Below are 17,916 nucleotides of genomic sequence, written 5' to 3' on the forward strand. Positions count from 1 at the left end.
CAGGCCATGATGGGCCTGGAATGCCCTTTGAGTTTTGCCCCAGGGAGATGTTTTATTCCATCATATCTGAGGTTTACTAAGATCTGGTGGGAAAAATACATCCTATTTACCATAGTTGTGACCATGGAAGTAAATGTGACAGCAATTCCGCCTTCCTTCCTGGTCATCATGGGGCAGTGTGGTGTACTAGGTAAGAATGCGCTCTGAAGGTCAAAGTTCAAATCCCAGCTCTTTGGTTGTGTGACCTCAGGCAGGTTACTTAACCTCCCTGTGCCTTGGCTTCCTCATCTGTTCAACTACAGTAATAATATCTCAAATTCTCAGGACAGGGCCTGGCGCACGCTAAGGGCTGTGGTATCATTCTTATTAGGCTAATTCAGACTAGGATCCTGTCTGTACATCATGTTCCAGGACCCACTCTGCCTCTCATGGGTGAAGCACACCATAAGTACCAGGGCCTGGGAACCAGATCAACTCATGTGAGCCTCTTGTCTCTGTGCCCACAGCGGACGATGCGTGCGGTGGGACCCTGCGGGGCCAGAGCGGCATCATCTCCAGCCCGCACTTCCCCGCGGAGTACCATAACAATGCCGACTGCACCTGGACCATCCTGGCCGAGCTGGGGGACACCATCGCACTGGTCTTTATTGACTTCCAGCTGGAGGATGGTTACGACTTTCTGGAAGTCACGGGGACCGAAGGCTCCTCCCTCTGGTAAGCACATGGTCCCTGCCCCTGTCCCCCACCATGGTGGCTCCCTGGGAGGCAGGCCCCTCAGTACCTGGACCTGCAGCCCAAGGCCCCTTGGCCACTTCCTAAACCCATTGTTGGAGAGTCTTCCTCTCATCGTAGTGAGAAATCACTGAGTTTTCAGAGCCGGGGCAAATTTTTATAGTGATTTTGGTATCTGATTTGAAGCATGTCCTTGCTGAAAAATTTCAAGACGGGCCTTGGTTGAGTAACTTGCATTAAGATTAACAATGTTCTGATCTTAGGATGTGGACAGGGTCTCAGTGCAATGATTTGAAGTATTGTTCCAATTCTGGAAGACATACTCACAGCATCCAACAAGGGGAAGAGGACCTTAAGCGGCAGTTGTTTTTCCCACTGCCAGGGCTCTGAGATGGGAAAGGCATTATGTCTCAGTTTCTGTGGGAAGGATGAACCTTCTCCCTATCATTCCGGCTTTACCACAAAGTGATGGCTGCTGTGCAGTGTGCTCCGCCGCCGTGGAGACTCCCGGTGTTGATGGGTTTGGGAGGAGAGGGATGACAAAGGCTGAGCGGCTTTAGTTGCCTGTTGTCTCCCAGACTGGGACACACGGGGCACCCCAAGCTGAGGTTGGCTTGGGGAGCATCTGGCTTCCTGTTTGGTGACAAGCCTCGAGAGTGGTGGTGTGGTGTTCAGAACGCTCTCGTATTCTCCTTGTGTCTCTGTTATCAGGACCAGGGCCCTGGGGGACCTGTGTCAGCACATCAGGAGCCAAAAGAAGGATGTGCTCAGTTATGCGTCTATACAGCCTGCACTGCTGCGCAGTGCCGGGGACTGAGGACAGAGGAGGTGTAACCGAGGGCTCCGAGCAAAGCAGATAGTGGTGGCTGCAAGAGTCAGGGCTGGACGGTGCCTGGGGGAGACAGACACGGCAGTCAGCGGGCTGGGGAGGCAAGTGGAGAAGGGGAGGAAGAAACCAGTGTCCATTTATATAGAACACCTCTTTTGTATCTGGTTTCCCGCTATGTGATGGAAAGGCCAGTTGAGTAAGTCATGGCCCTTTGAGGGTGAGAAACTCAGACAAACACATGATAGGAGCCAAGTATGACTATTGGAGAGGAATAATGTGGAAACAGACTCCTCCCAAAACTCTGAGCTTTGGGGGCAGTGCAAGGTGAGCCGACCTGGGAGTCAGAAGACCTTGGCGACATGAGCTTGTCACGTGATCTTGGCCAGGTCAGGTCATTTACTACCCTGGAAGGGGTGCTGAGAGAAGCTCAGGTGAGCCGAAGGCATAAACTGCTGCGTGGAGGTTGGTGTTCTGTAAACCAGCTCAGGGACAGTGGCTTGGTGCTCGGGGCTGGTGAAAGGCTAGACGACTCCGCTCTGAACTGGATTCTCAGGGACCTGCACAGCCTGAAGACCTTCTGTCCCCCTGCCTCTTTTTGTAATATACCCATTTTTCTGATTGTAAGTGTAATACATATGCTCCTTATAGAAAAGATAGAAAATATAAGAAGGTTCAGAGAAATGAATAAGGCCCCTTTGGCCTTTTTGCTTTGCCTCGATCAAGCTAGCTGGCCACTTATTAAAATTAAATTAATTTTATTGATTATATTTATTTTAAATATTTATGTTTAGTATATATTATTTATATTATAGTATTTATTGTTATATTTATATTTATGAATATATTTTACATCTGTTTTTAAATGTTTTATATCTATGTTTATAAATATATTTTATATTTATATTCATAAATATATTTTATATTTTTATTATAATTTATACTAATTATATTTATTTAATATAAACTATAAAGCCAGCTAGCTTTGATAATTTAATTTTTTATTTTTTTATTTATTCTTTTTTTCACTTTTTACATTTTTTATTGAGTAATAGTCATTTTACAACGTTGTGTCAAATTCTAGTGTAGAGCACAATTTTTCAGTTATACATGAACATATATATATTCATTGTCACTTTTTTTTTCTTCGCTATGAGCTACCACAAGATCTTGTATGTATTTCCCTGTGCTATACAGTATAACCTTGTTTATCTATTCTACAGTTTGAAATCCCAGTCTGTCCCTTCCAACCCCCCTGCCCCCTTGGCAACCACAAGTTTGTATTCTAGTCTGAGTCTGTTTCTGTTTTGTATTTATGCTTTGTTTTGTTTTTTTTTTTAGATTCCTCATATGAGCGATCTCATATGGTATTTTTCTTTCTCTTTCTGGCTTACTTCACTTAGAATGACATTCTCCAGGAACATCCATGTTGCTGCAAATGGCATTATGTTGTCAGTTTTTGTGGCTGAATAATATTCCATCGTATAAATATACCACATCTTCTTTATTCAGTCATCTGTTGATGGACATTTAGGCTGTTTCCATGCCTTGGCCATTGTAAATAGTGCTGCTATGAACATTGGGGTGCAGGTGGCTTTTTGAAGTAGGGTTCCTTCTGGATATATGCCCAGGAGTGGGATTCCTGTGTCATATGGTTAGTCTATTCCTAGTCTTTTGAGGAATCTCCATACTGTTTTCCACAGTGACTTTCTTGCTTCCCTCTCCCACTCTTAATGATTTAGATGTCTTCTTTTACAATTTTGTGTTTATTCTTTTTGTAATTCATGGCAGTTATCTCCTTTCCAGTTATTTATTATAATTTATATTAATTATATTCATTTAACATAAACTGTTAAAGCCAGCTAACTTTGATAATTTAATTTTTTAAATTAATATTAAAATATTACAAAATTAGGATCTTAAAGTATATCTGTAGTTACGTATTTTAAACTTAACATTGTATCATGAAATTTTTTCCTACATCATTACAGATGCCTCCAAAATATAATAGATGTGATAATACTAATTTAGTAAGTAAACAGTATTTGTTGAGTATTTATTATCAGCATGTGGCAGGCTGGTTATAAGTTCTTACAGCTGTAATTTCATTTCTTCTTCTATGAAGTAAGTAATGTAATCTTCCTCCTTGTACAGATGAGGAAAATGAGGCCCAGAGAGGTCATGTCATTTGCGTGAAGTCACACAGCTAGGAAGGAGCAGAGCTGGGATTCAGCCCCAGTTCAGCTGCACTCGAAAGCCCATCTTCTTAGCCAGGTCAGCACACTGCGTCATGCTCCGTTTGTGAAGGATTGCCGTGGCTGTGTGGCGTTCCCTGGTGAGGCTGACACAATTTACTCAGGCAGATCTCTTGATTGGTTATTCCTAGGTTTTCACTTCCGTAAATAGACACCACGATGAACATCCTCACCAGTTTCCTCCCTCGCAGTCCCAAGGCCCCTTTGACTCACTTGTTTAACTGTAGGCCAAATGGTCTCCCACATGCCCCCGAGGTGTGAGTCTACATGATTGTCCAAACTTCTGGAGTGAAACAAATCTGAAAGAGTATTCCTTTTCCCATTAAGTCCCTCTGTGGGGAAGGAATTAAGCAGAGGAAATCATTAAGGGAGTCATTCAGAACTCTTTGTTGTAAGATTAAATTATAATTATTTACAGGGCTGGCGTCACCATTGCCAGGCAGGATGCATTTGTGGTTCTGATTTATACCTGCACAGTAGTTACAGGTAAACAGACTTGGAGGCCCAGGACGTATGTGTGAAGAACCTGCTCTCTCCCCAGCCCCTCTCCTGTACAGATCCCCAGATTCCTGTGAAAATAGGGTGCCCCTGTCTTATGAGCCCATGGCTCTTACCAGCACACTTGAAGACTTTGGGGTGTTCACTTGAGTTCTGCGCCAAGGCACAGAAAGACAGCAGATCCTCTTAGAAAAGATGAATTTGGATAACTGGGCATCCTTTCACCTGTTGAGAAAACAGAGACACTTTTGAGAGAAAAAATCCACTGTTTTCCTTATCAGATAGGAGATTCCCGTTCATTGAGAAGCGGTGGGGGGTGAAGGGGGTGATTCGGACTGTCCTTGACTCAGTTTCCACACTCTTCTCCTCCCCTAAGTGGGATACAAATTATTTTTAAGGTTTAAATTAGGCGTTCCAGTGGTTTGGATTTCTTGGACTAGTAAAATTTCCAAACAATTGGAGAAACATCGGGTTGATAGTTTTTAATTTTGTCAAATAGGATATAAGAAAAAAAAAACCCGCCGCCTCCTCAGACATTATTTCCTAAAACAAAGGACAATCAAAGACAAAGATGTGACAGGATGTAATCAATTACACTGCCATAATGCGGGGTGGGGTGGGAGGAGCACACACAGCAGCGGCGCAGGCCCAGGACTGCAAAGTCCCGTGATGTGTGCGTAGCAGTCAATGGACTCCTGCTTCCTGTTTTGCCCGTCCATGGCTGGCCTCTGGGAATCCGACAATATCTGTTTTGAGCAGGAGAAGGCTGTTACTATGGTGAACACTGAACGCTGCAACTCTGACATGCTGAGAAGTTCCCAAGTATCGTAGGCTTACTCTCCCTAAAGTTAATTGCCTTTTTTTTGTGTGTGTGATTGACCGTGAGCAAAAGCTGGGTTTGAATTGACTGAGAGTTGCAATCCAGACAGTAGATTTGGTATTATTCCCCAGACACACAGACACACCCGCACACACAGCCAAATCAGCCCTGACACATACCCCTCCAACTCACCATCATATACACACCAGCAAGTCAAACCCCCTTACCCACACATACTTCTAGTTCTAGTTCACTGAACTCAACTTAGGGGCCAGGTTCTCTCTCGCTGATCCTTCCTGAGGGTGGTGGTCTTTCTTCCACTCTGACCCAGTCCGTTGGCTGTGACCTTCCTAGAGCCCTATTCCTTCCCCTCCAATTCTAGGAAAATACTCTCACTGTTGCTCAAGTTTCTCCTAAGTTCCTGGACTTCTTGGAGTGCTGGGACTGGGGAATGCAGAAGACTCTCTTAAAACCCAGGGTCTGGGTCCCCGAGGGAATCAGGATAATGTTATCATAAGGAGAGAGAACTGCTAGCCCATTACAGAGCTGGCCTCTCCACTGTGGAGAAAATCAGTGAATTGAAGTCCACCCAGCATCTCTTCCCTCCTCCCTCTGCCTCCTGCTTAACTCTCTCCAGGCACTTCCTCTGGGTGACAAGGAAGGAGAGAGAGCCAAATGTGCCCCCACACCCCGCCCCCAAGAACACGGGAGAGGTCTGTGCAGTGTCTCCAGGATTAGGCATTGAGCCTGCGTCTTGGCATCTAATCGATTTGGGCTCAAAACCCAGATCCACCTCTTAATGGTTGTGTAATCTTGAGATATTTACTAACCTCTCTGAACCTCAGTTTCCTCATCTGAAATACAGGGTTCATCTTACTAATCTACAAAAGCATGTTGAAAGGGCTAACACATAAACTGCTCCCTGGCTCATAGTAGGAATCATTGTCCTGGGATGGAGACCAGAGGCAGGGACTTACTCTTCAAGGGGAAGAGGGGGAGATGAAGCATCTCCAGCAACTTGGAGCCTCATCAGGACCATTCTTGGTGATCCCACCCAGGCTGTTTTTGAAAAAAGAATTTCCCTGGAAAGCAGGTTCTACCTACTCTTCGGATTCAACTTTGAGGGGTTTTCTTTACTGCATTCTCCTTCATTTGTATGTTTTTGTTTTTTATAGGTGGGGATACAAAAACTCCCATCTACTTTTCAGGCATACAGATTGAAAATTTTGCCAGAAACACTCTTTCTCCTCTTGAAAGACCATGTTTTAATTATTAAGCATTTCACACATGGAATTTGAGCCAACTAGAATCATTTGATCTCAGCAACTTTTAACTAGATATTTCATTCAGGAGTCATTAGATTCAGATATAATTAGAATGAGAACAGCATGCCACTGGGGATTTGTTAATAATAACTATTCACTTATTTATTCATTCACATATACTTTGTCAAACCATTGATTTAGATCATTTTCATTCTTTGTTACTTTTTCCCTATTTATTTTCAGTAATCATTTACTGAGAGCCTTCTATGAACTAGGCTTTCCCAGGTGCTAGGAAAGTGCTAGACAAAGACATAGTCCCATCCCAAAGGAGTTATTTATTTACTCCATAAATGTTTATGTAATAGCCATGCACCATGTAGGACCCTGGAGCTCACAGTCAGGATGAAGTGGCAGGATATAATTAAATGCTTTACAACTTCATATGTTAAGTACTTTTTTAAGAGGTATACAGAATTTCCCGTAGGGGCTAAGAAAAAGAAATGTAATAGCTAGGTTTCTTTTGGGCCAAGAAATAGAAACCCATCTCCAGCTGACTCAAGCTAAAAAGAGAATGTATTAGCTTCTATAACAGAGAAGTCCAGGGATTGGCTTCAGGCACTGTTGGATCAAGGTGAGCAAATAATGCCATCCACAGTCCTTCCACAGCTTTGCTCTCCAGTGGATCGGCTTCACTCTCAGGCAAGCTTTCCCCATGAGGTAGCAGAGATGACCACCATCAGTTTCCTCCATCCTACTGGTTTAGCAGTTCTAGCAAAAAGAAGGTGTGTCTTCCGCAAAAGCCCTCAGAAGATCCTTCATTGGACCATATTGAATCATGTGCTCAGCTCTCAACATCAATGTAGCTAGAGGATGTTCCCATTGGCCAGGCCCAGGTCACATGACCATCTGTCCTGCCCAAACCTCTGACTGGGAGTGGAGGAGTGGTGGTTTACCAAAGGAATATGGGGTCACTGGGAAGACAGAAACAAAGGCTGTCCTCCAGAAAAGTTCTCAGTCTTCCTGTCACGATGGAGAGGCTCCTGGGAGGACTCAGATAAATAAGTCTGAGAGGGGGTGACTTTTGAGTTGAACAGAGAGGTGCATAAAAGTTTGCCACCAGCATGGAGCAGGAAAGAGTTCTGGCGCATTTGGAGCATTGCAAGTGGGATGCAGGGTACAAGAGACCATGGGTGGGATACAGGCCAGAGATGAGCACAGGAAGAGTGTGGGTCGTGAAGAACGTTGTCCCCGTGTTCATGAGCTGGGAGAGGATTCCAGAGACTGTAAAAAGCTACTGAAGTGCTTTCAGCAGAGGAGTAATATAATCATCCTGAATTTTAATTGGGTCCAAGTAGAAGGCTCAGAAACCAGCTATAAAACTTTGTGACCACTCAGGTAAGAGACCATACAGCCTTGAGTTATGGCAGTTGTAAAAGGATGAAGCAGAGGGGGTGACATCAGAAAACATCTCAGATACAGAATCCACTGCCCTGTGGGCTTCACTGGACAGGAGGAATGAAGGAAGGGGAGGAGTCTGGGTTAATACCCAAATTTCTGGCTAGAAGACTATGTTAGGATCATTTACTGAACAGAGGAGTACAGTGGAGGAGCAGGGCTGGGGTGGAGTGGGGAATGCTGATGCTCACTGCCCCCCTCAGCCCCTGCCCTTGGCACAAAATGGGCATGGGGAGGGAAGTTATGGCCACAGCAGGAAAGGAGATGAGCCTGGATACAGGGACAGTGGTGCCTTTGATAAGTGATACACAGTCTTTGGGGTAAGACTAGTGGAGATGGTCACAGGACATCAGTAGCTATAGCTGAAAAGTCTGGTGTTTAGTAAATACTCTGGCCGGGAGAAGTCATCTTTAGGATCCACACCAGCATTATCTCCGTCAGCAGTCTCTCCCTCAACATCACGGTCAGCCCTGCCATCTCCAACTTTATCACCAACCTCTTTCCAGCATCATTCATTCATTCAGACTACTTAGGCCCTTGTATTGTCTGACATTGAGCTTGGCACTGGACATACAACAGCAGAGGAGACAAAGCTGCTAGCTTTGTGGGACTTCTGGTCTACCTGGGGGAGCCATACACGTCTGATGAGTGCCATGAAAGAAATGAACAGGATGAGGAACAATAGCAGTGGAGACCTTATTAAGAGAAATGGGTCAGGGGAGGCCTCTCTGAGAGGGTAGGATTTAAGATTGAGACCTGACAATTGAGGAGGAGCCACCATGGGAGGAACTCGGGGATCAGCATTTCAGGCAGAGGGAATTGCACATGCAAAGGCCCATCATCACAATGCCCTGTTGTCCCTTGAACTTCACATATAGAAGTGGTGTAGGCCTATGCCTGTCCTCCGGGGTTTCAGCCTGTTTGAATGTCAGGAGCAAGGCAAGGTCAAGGTCTCAGGCTGGCAGAGATGCTCAGGAAGCAGCAGAGATGGTACATGTCTGAGGCTGCTAAACCCAATGGCACCTGGAGCCAGTAAGGAGATGGGCCTATTCCAGCCGCGACGCAGAACTTTCTGCCTCTGCATGGATCTGTGACACTCCTGCTTCCCTCTCCTTCCCTGCCACGTCACCATGCTTTAAGCCAGCCCAAGAAGCCGTTCTCTTCTGATAGAGCCCATGAAATTACATCTGTTGTATCCGTCAGGAGCCAGGCCATAAATAACCAGCCCTTTAAAATCTCATCTTGGGCTCCTGTCGGAGCTGGATGTAGCGTTAGCAGCTCCGCCGCCGCCGAGCTGTAGGAGAGGCTTAGTGCCCTGGCATGCTGCTGGCCGAATACGTCCAGAGAGCTGGAGAACAGGGGCCGGGGCTCCCACACGCTCCACGGAGCATCAGCGGGACTTCCTGCTCTGCATGGGTGAGAGCTTGCTCTCAGAAAGAGAACATGAGCCGCCGCTGGAAGGGGCAGGAAGTGAGCCGGGGGTGCCCGCTGTCGGCCCAGCGGCTCCACGAGAGCTGGCGGGGCGGCAGAGTGGTGTGCGTGGGAAGCCGAGTTCGGGCAGCTGGCCTGCCCACCGTGGGTCTGACTGCGAGCGCGCAACAGGTCGATAATGAGCGCGGCGTCGGCGTGGCGGCCTGTGCCAGGCCCGTGAAGGGCACCAGACAACAAGATGCTCTTCTCAACCTCTCTGGAGAAGCTGCCAGACGCCTGATGGTGCCTCCAAGACAGGTGGAAGGAGTTGTTCGGGGCCCTTCCAGAGGCCCCTCATTCTAGCATGATCTGCCTTCCAGTGATGTTAGTTCATTCAGAATGTTCTGGGCCCCAGTCCTGGTCTCCATCTTCACATTTGACCACGCATGTTTGTTCTGCTCTCTCTTGGTGTCACCTGTCCCAGGTTTCACATTGTTTTGCCTGTCCCTTGCTCTTACAACCTCTTCTGGCTTCCTAAGACTGACCTAAGTCCTTGGTTCTAACTCTGAGCTTACCCTTCTTTGAATCCCAGCTTCTCCTCATCTGGTGGCTGGCGCGTGACACCCACAGACTCACCAGGGAAGCAAGATTTACACAGAAAACTCACATTTGACAATCTGATGAAATGGCAGATGATCACCATTAAACTCAACAGATTTTGTTATTTGGGAAGGGAAAGGGTAGGCTTCAGGAGTCTCCAGCGTGTCTGGGAACTTCCCATCCAAGTTCTTGAAAGCGCGATCTGTCCTGGCTGCCTCTAAGTCTTCCGTATGCAGTAATTCCTACCTGCTTCACCATGCCTTCTCCCCGCAGCTGCTCCCTGAAACCATTCACAGTGAGATCATCAGCAGAGAACCACCCCACTCCCTAGACACTACCACTTCCAAGGCCAAAGACAAAAGATAGTTTTTAGGGCTCATCTTACTGGACGCTTTGGCATTCCTTTACATTGTTGATTATGTCTCCTTTCAGAACTTTCCTTTTTCTTCTTTCCTTTCTCGTGCTGCTCTCTCTGATTCTTCTTGACCTCTCTGACCTTTCCTTCTCTGTTTTCTTTGATGTCCCCCAGATTCTGCTCTTGCCTTACTGCTCTGCCCATCCCACACATTCTTCCTGGGTAAGCTTATCTGCTCCTGGGGCTTCAGATAAACCACCTGTCTGTCTGCAACTCTCAAATCTGGCTCCCTGGCCTGGCCTTCCCACCAAGCATCAGACTGTGGAGCCAGCTGCCTGTTGGACAGCTCCACCTTCGTCCCAGCAGTATGTCCAACTCAGCGTGTCCCAACTTCACTCATAACTGATGACTCAAATGGTCAGAGTTTGTTCCCTCTCTTAATTGTTGGCACCACCCTCTACCTCATTCATTGAAAACTCTGGGAATCATCCCTGTTTAATCCCTTTCTCTCACCAGCCACATTCAATTAATTGCTAAGTTCTCCCATTGTACCTCCTGTAGCAAGTCTTTCCGTGTTTACCACCACTCCCCCAGTTCAGCCCATCATCTTTCCTTCTTTGTGGGTTGTAATAGCCTCCTTGCTGATCACTCAGCTTCTTGGAGCTCTCCAATTCATCCTCCCCACTGCTACCCAAATGGTTTAATTAAAATGCAGATCTGACATGCTTAGCCCCAGGCAAAAGCTTTCAATCATCTTCTATTGTCTACAGAATAAAATCCCAGCCCTTGATAGGGTACCCAAGCCCCTTCTTGATCCAGCCCTTGCCTACCACCCCAGCCTCATCTCTTGCCACTTCCTTCTTTGAACTTCATTAACCCTAACACTCATGGTATAACACCTTAAAGGTTTAGTTCTCGCCCATGCTATCATGAGTCAGGGGAGTGGCTCTGATCCACATAGTCATGCCGGTGGATGTCCAGGCTCAAGGATCTCGTAGCTGCACAATCTGGAATATGCAGCCTTCTCCAATGCCATGGCAGGGAAAGAGAGTGGACTTTTCACTGCCCCAGCCCAGATATGATACACATCACTCCCAACTCACATTTCATTGACCAGAAATAGTCACATGGTCCAGCCTAACCCCTCCGAGATCTCATCCTTCCCAAAGACTTCTCTGCTAAATTAATCTTTTTTCTTGCATTTATTATTTCTCTCCTTCCCTCCTGAACATTGTTAACAGCATAGAGACATGTTCTAATAGCTACCATCTGAAATCAAAACAAAAACAGCATACACCAAACTCCCCCATCACTCAGAGCCTTTCACATATGCCAGTTCTTGAGACAAATCCCTTTCTCAGTATCTGCCCTGCCTGCCACTAAAACTGACCTTGGGAAAATTGCCAGTGGCCTCCAGGCTGCCAAATCCAGTGTCACTTCTCTGTCTTCATCTGCTTTGGCTTCTTGGCAACATCCGCCATTGGCCATCTGTCCTTCTTGAACTAGCTCCTTTTATTGGCTGACTTGAAACCACATAGCTAGCGAGCTGCCTGTGGCCATTCCTTCTCAGTCTCTTTGCTCCCTCCTCCACTCTTCAACCTCTGTCCACCAGGTACGTGGGAACAACCCAAGGGGTCCTGGGAACCCCCTCCATCTACCCTCTTTCCCAGATAACCTCAGTGAATCACTAGTTGGCTTTCAGTATCATCCATACACCAATGGTTCTCAATTTAAATGTTCAGCCCTGAGGGACCTTTGGGGTTCCATATATATTAATAGAAATCTCAAAATCTTAACAGGATCTCAAAACACTCCAAAACAGACTCTTTTTTTCATAGTAAAATAAACATAATGTAAAATTGACCACTTTGATGGTTTTTAAGTGTACAGTTCAGTGTCATTAGGTACATTGACACCAATGTGCAACCAACACCACTGTCCATCTCTAGAACTTACCTCACTTTCCTGACTGAAACTTGGTACCCCTTGAGCAATAACTCCCCATCCTCTCCCATCCTCTCGTAACCACTACCTCTATGAATTTTGACTACTCTAGGGACCTCATGTAAGTGGAATCACAATATTTGTTTTTTGTGTGTTTGACTGATTTCACCTAGTGTAATGTTTTCAAGGTTCATGCATATTATAGAATGAATCAGAATTCCATTCCCTTTTAGGCCAAGTAATATTCCATGGTCTGTATGTACAGTATTTTGTTTATTCATTCATCTGCCCATGGACATAAGACATCCCCACCTCCCCTAAATCTGTCCTCTCCCAGCCTCCTCCACCTCTGTCCCCTCCCCACAGGAAGCTGCTCTGTCCCCTCCATGCCATCAGCATCTGGCTGCTCAATGGTCTTGCCTCCCAGCTTCTACCCCTTCTGTAATCCATTCTCCATACAGCAAAGGGAATGACAGATGCTCACACATCATGTCGTGTCTTCTCCATCAAAGTCTTGCCAAAGGCTTCCCATCACACAGAATAAAGTCCTACAAGAAGACTCTATACTGTGGGGTCACTGCCCACCTCTTTGACTTCCATCCCATCACCCATGCCCATTCACTGTGCCCCAGCTCCACTCACTTCCCTTCTGTCCCTTGGATGGACAAAGCGGAGTCCTTCCTAGGGGGCCTCTGCACTGGCTATTCCCAGGGCTTAAGATCCTCTTCCTTCAAAGTTTAAAAAAAAAAAAAAAAAAAAGACCTGGCTTTTTTGAAATGCAGAGTTCAATTTAAATATCCCCTCTTTTAAAAGGCTTTCCCCGCCCATGCAATCTAAAGTAACCCCTCACTCTCTATCATAGCATCTTGTGTTATTTCAGGCATTTGTCAGTCCCTGAGAGTTTCTGGCTTACTTATGCATTTGTCTTTTTCCTGTTCCTTTCCTTCTGCTGACACTACCTGCAGAACCCTGAAAAGCTCCAAAGGCAGGGCTTGGCACTTAGTAGGTGTCCAAGATTGGTTTCTTGGGAGGAGAAACTTGCCTCTGCCTCACCAGTAACAATGTCCTGTGGCTAATTGCAAAGGTTAACATGGAGCCTTTCCACCAAGTATTTTAAGTAATAACCTTCCTGGGGGACATTTGCAAATTAGCCCTGACTCTTGCTGATTACTCATCCTAAACTCAGTCTGATTAATAATTAATCAGCCAAACTGCTTGGCCAGAGCAGGCTGATCAGTGCTAGAAAGGATCTTAAATTATGCAAGTCACTTGGCCAGTCTTAAAAAAATAAAAAGCTCAGCAGTCAGCAGAACTGGAGAGGTTTGATTGCAGCATGAGCGAGGTGAGGTTTCTCGTTGTTGTTTTTCCTCTTTGTCTTTTCTTTCTTTTTTTTTTTTTCCCTTTTGACTAAGAAATCAATTAGGCTCAAACTTGCCACCTCAGAGAGAGACAGTGTAGCACAGAAATAGAAATGTGTTAAATATCGCTTTCTTTTTTGTTCCTTCCCTTCAAAAGAGTTTTAGTCTGGGAGACAGAGGTTAAAATTAGCCAGTTTGTTAAGCAAATGCCTGTCTGGCACCTGATGTCAGTTTCTGCAGCCATGTCACTTTCAGCTCTCCCATCCCTTCATCTGAGCAGCTGCACACTGGGCCTGGCAGGAAGGAGGTGAGAGGTTTGATGAGCACTGTTCACTCTACCTGCCCCAGGGTTGGGGCAGAATCAATTTGCAGGCAACCTATCCCACCAGGAGTCCTTCTAGTGCTCTTTGCCTCCTGCCTACAAACCCCAGGGAGACGGGCGAAAAGGCAATCAGGGTGATGAATACGTTTCCCACTGCAGGAGTGAACTCGGTGACCGTTCAGAACCCCTTTAAATCCTCCATCCTCCAAGGCTGGTCTTTCTTCTCCAGAGTCCTCTTCTGGTCAATGGTGATACGACTGAGGGGGACAGTCAAAGAAATCAGGGCGATTCGTTGATGCTGATCTCTGGGCCAGAGGAAAGCCAGGGATAAAGGACTTAGTGCAGTTGGTACCACCCTGATGCTCGTTAGAACCAGACACCCCGACTGACTAAGTCAGAAAGCCCAGGGGTTGGGTGCCAGGCATCAGTATTTTTAAAGGTCCCCATGGGATCCTGGTATGCGCTAAAGTGGGGAACCGCAAACAATGGGGCGTGGGAGGCTTCGGGGAAAGAGATTATGAAGAAGATCCAAGAGCAAAGCAGGAAATGGGCTTTTCAGCTGATTGTCTTCCTCAGAAATAGAGGGTCATCTGTCTGTCTTGTGACAGGCCGGGTGAGGGAGAAGAGGCAGCCAGACACAGCAGCTTCCAGGAGCCCTGAATTTCCTGATCTATCTCAGTTATACCCCCAATTTTAAAAAGACCCTCTAGAATGCAACCCTTGTTTCTCAAACTGTGATGCACCGAGCAACTCCCTGCTTCAGAAGACTTGTGTGGGAGGCAGTTGGGAATGCAGATTCCAGGGTCCTACCCCAGACTACTAACTCCAATATGTCTGAGGATTGGATCCAAATTCAGCATTTGTGACTCTTCTCTCAGGTGTTCTGAAGTAGATGACAGTTTGAGAGCCACACTGGGCCTAAACAGAACTCTCTCCAGGGCAATAATAGGGTGGGGGTGGGTTTTTGCCCAGTCTTATGAATGGGTCCATTATTGAATTTCTTGGTATGGAAATTCCTGGTTGTATTTGAGTTATATGTTTGGTTATGGTTTATGCACAAGGTTGGGCGAGCACATTTATTACCTAAAACAAAGTACACTGACTCCTCACAGACTTTATGAGTTTATTTAACAAATGTTTTTGCCTGCCTGCTCTGTGCTGGGTTCTGTGATAAGCCCCGTGATTACGATGCTGAACCAGAAAGTCTCAGCCCTCTGGCTTTGAAGTCTAGTCTCGCCTCCTTATCTACTTGGTGGAGGCCCACACAAAGGCTTCTCCTTTCTGAAACCATGAGACATGGTAGCATCTCTGCCCTCCCTCCTCCCTCTCCCCGCCCACCCCAAGCTCCAGGCTGCATGGCACCACCCCTTTAGCTTCTCTAGCAAGCGTCCCTCGCCCAACATGAACTCTCAAAGAGCCTGAATTTGTCCCAGCATCCCTGAATCCTCAGTGCTCGGCCAAAGCCTGGGGAACAGACAGGCACTGAGGTTTGCTGAAAGCTGGTTGAATTCATATAGCCTCTGACGTCTTAGAGTTGGCACCCTCCTCACAGCCCCATCTCACCAGCACCAGAAGAAAGGCCGGTAGCAGCACCTGGGCCCACCTTGTGTCATCTCAGAGCCCTTTGGCAGCAGGCAGATACCTCTTGATTGCCTCTTGAGCTAGCTGCTGAATGACATCACTTACGCTGTCTCATTGACTCTTTGCCAGCATCTACGAGTTAGATACCACATCTTGCAGAAGATGACACTGAGCCTCAGAGGCTCAGCTTCCTCCCCCCAAATACTCTCCTCTCCATCTCAGTTCTTCCCATTCCATTCCCTCTGCACACCAGAGGCCAGCCACTCCTGGGGCCATTCCTTGCCCTTAGAGCAGAAGCTGGTGCTCTCTAGCTGGCCTCTTCGAGTTTCTGATTATCTGCCTCCCTCCTGCCTTGATATACCTTCAGGAATGTAATGGTCTTTAAGAGCTACAGGGTGTCAGGCACTGTACCAAGGGTTTCATGTGCATTATCTCATTCAATCCCTGCAGAATTCTTGTTAAGACTGTACCATCATCCCTCTTTTTCAGGGATGCCAAAAGTCATACGGGTAGTAAGTACCTGAGCCAGGAGTTGGACACTACCCCCTGCCCCACTGCCCCTGCCAGACTCTAAATTCTGGGCTACCCCCCTCTCTCTTCTGTTCCTTTGAGCCCTGATTAATCTTCTGTCCCGACTCCATCAGAGGTTCATGTGGCTTCTTGGTTCTTTCTTCTTGAGTCACAGGTTCTCTCTATCCTCCCTCTGTGAACTTGTAGAGAATCAGTCCTCGGTCCCAGCCAGCAGAGTGTGGTCCCTGCCCCCTGTGCACCGCCTTACCTCCAGGATTGCATCTCCAACCCAGTTCTCCTCATGTCCCAGGATAGTCCAAGTTGCAGCAAGCCCCCAGCTCTTGAATCAAGCATTCAGTTTTGCCTAGAGTTACACTGGAGTCTTGCTCTGTTCTCATGGCAGGCCATTGAGACTTACAGGCTGCTTCCCAGGTAGGGGGTGGGTGTAATGCAGCTTCTGCCCATTGCCTCTCCCTCTGCCCAGTTTTCCCTCCTGCATCCTGTATTGCTGGTTCCATGAAGTAGATGTGAAACCTCCTTGAGAGATGTTTGTGGCAGGTGCACCGGGAGAACGTTTGCCCAGGGGGCATCTGGGCTGCTTACTCCCGAGCTGGGTGCTGACCACCCCTAGCCCCTTGCGTGTTGCCAGTACGCTTGGTCGTCCTAGTGGGATGCCCACAGCCCTTTCCCATGATGCTCCAGGTGTCTGTGGCCCAAGTGAGAAGGCAGCAAGGGCTTGGCCTGCTCTAGCTCCAGCTCTGGTCCCTGAGCCCAGGTGTGCAGACCTTGCTGAGAAAGGGACCACATATCAGGGTCTCCCCTTCAGCATCCCGAGAAAGATCCCCAGGACTTCCTGCTCACCCTTGAACCTCAAGGAAGGCAGAGTTGAGCAAGAGATGGAGCGTGGATTTAGGAGTCATGTTGTGTTCAAACACCAGCTCTGCTGCCAACTAACTGGGTGACCTCAGTTAGCCTCACTTACCTTCTCGGGGCCTTACATAGAACATACAAGGAACACTTGGCCAGAAAGACATTGAACAGACCCGGCTTCCCAGCTTTTAAATCCTGCCTGTATCCTTCCTCCAACCTTTCATGGCTGAAACATCTGGAAAGGCCTTCCTCCCCCTTCCCCAGCCCAGCCTTGTCCACCCTGCGCACCCCTACCCCCCTCCTGGAGCCGCCCCGCAGGCGCTCCGTGCCTGTGGGCAGCTGCACGGGCTCCCTTCAGAGACTCCCAGGTGCTATGGGTCTCAGCCCCTGCAGCTGACTGGTCAAGGTGGCAGCTGCCAGCTGGCCCCAGCAGGAGGCCATAGCAGGGGGCTGTCGTGACCCTCCGGGCCAGGCAGCTCTGCGGTCCCAGGGCCACATGACAGCACCCTCAAGGGCACACGGAGAAAGACAGGAATGAACAATATGTCTCTGACTCTTCCTCTGAGTGGCGCCCTCAGCTTTCTGAACATCAGCAGATCCACCCCTCCCCCCCGTTTTATAAGGCAGGTGGCGCACCCTCCCCACCCCGTCTCCCCCCAGCCTGCTAGGACCCGGCAGATTGGGCACAGAGACTTCCTAACTTCTCAAACACAGCACCAAGGATTCCCCTCCAGCAGGATCCGTCCCCTACAGAGATTTTTCTAGAACTGGGAGGGCTTGAAGAAAAGACAGGTACTCTTGGTGAAGTGTCAGCTCTGTGCCAGGCATCTATACTCATTACTTCCTTCATATCTTCAAGTAACTGAGAAACTGAGACTGAGGAAAGTCAATGCCCCGGGCACAGCGCTGGCAATGTGCAGACCAAAGCCAGAGCCCTTTGCCTTCCAGCCTCTTCGTCTTTGTGTCCCGCCACATTGGGGTGGGAATTCCAGCTGGGAAGAGACTTAAGGTGTCCTGGAAGGGTGCCCCCAGGCGTACAGCCTCGGCTCCCAGTCCCTCCCCCTGGTGTGGCTTTTGTCCTCTGAGCTGTGCATGGTGAGAGCTTTGGGCTGGCT

The 17,916-nt window shown here is 47.6% G+C and overlaps 1 protein-coding gene across 1 annotated transcript in view; it reads left to right on the forward strand.

The window, feature by feature from the left end:
• The window catches only part of CSMD2 (CUB and Sushi multiple domains 2), a 575,319-nt gene that overhangs the window by 206,589 nt on the left and 350,814 nt on the right, over window positions 1-17,916 (forward strand). The window contains exon 5 of the mRNA XM_064493786.1: window positions 507-714. Within this exon, the coding sequence (XP_064349856.1) occupies window positions 507-714 (208 nt within the window). The remainder of the gene's footprint in view (window positions 1-506; window positions 715-17,916) is intronic.

Source organism: Camelus dromedarius, chromosome 14, assembly GCF_036321535.1.
Source record: "Camelus dromedarius isolate mCamDro1 chromosome 14, mCamDro1.pat, whole genome shotgun sequence".
Classification (NCBI taxonomy): domain Eukaryota; kingdom Metazoa; phylum Chordata; class Mammalia; order Artiodactyla; family Camelidae; genus Camelus; species Camelus dromedarius.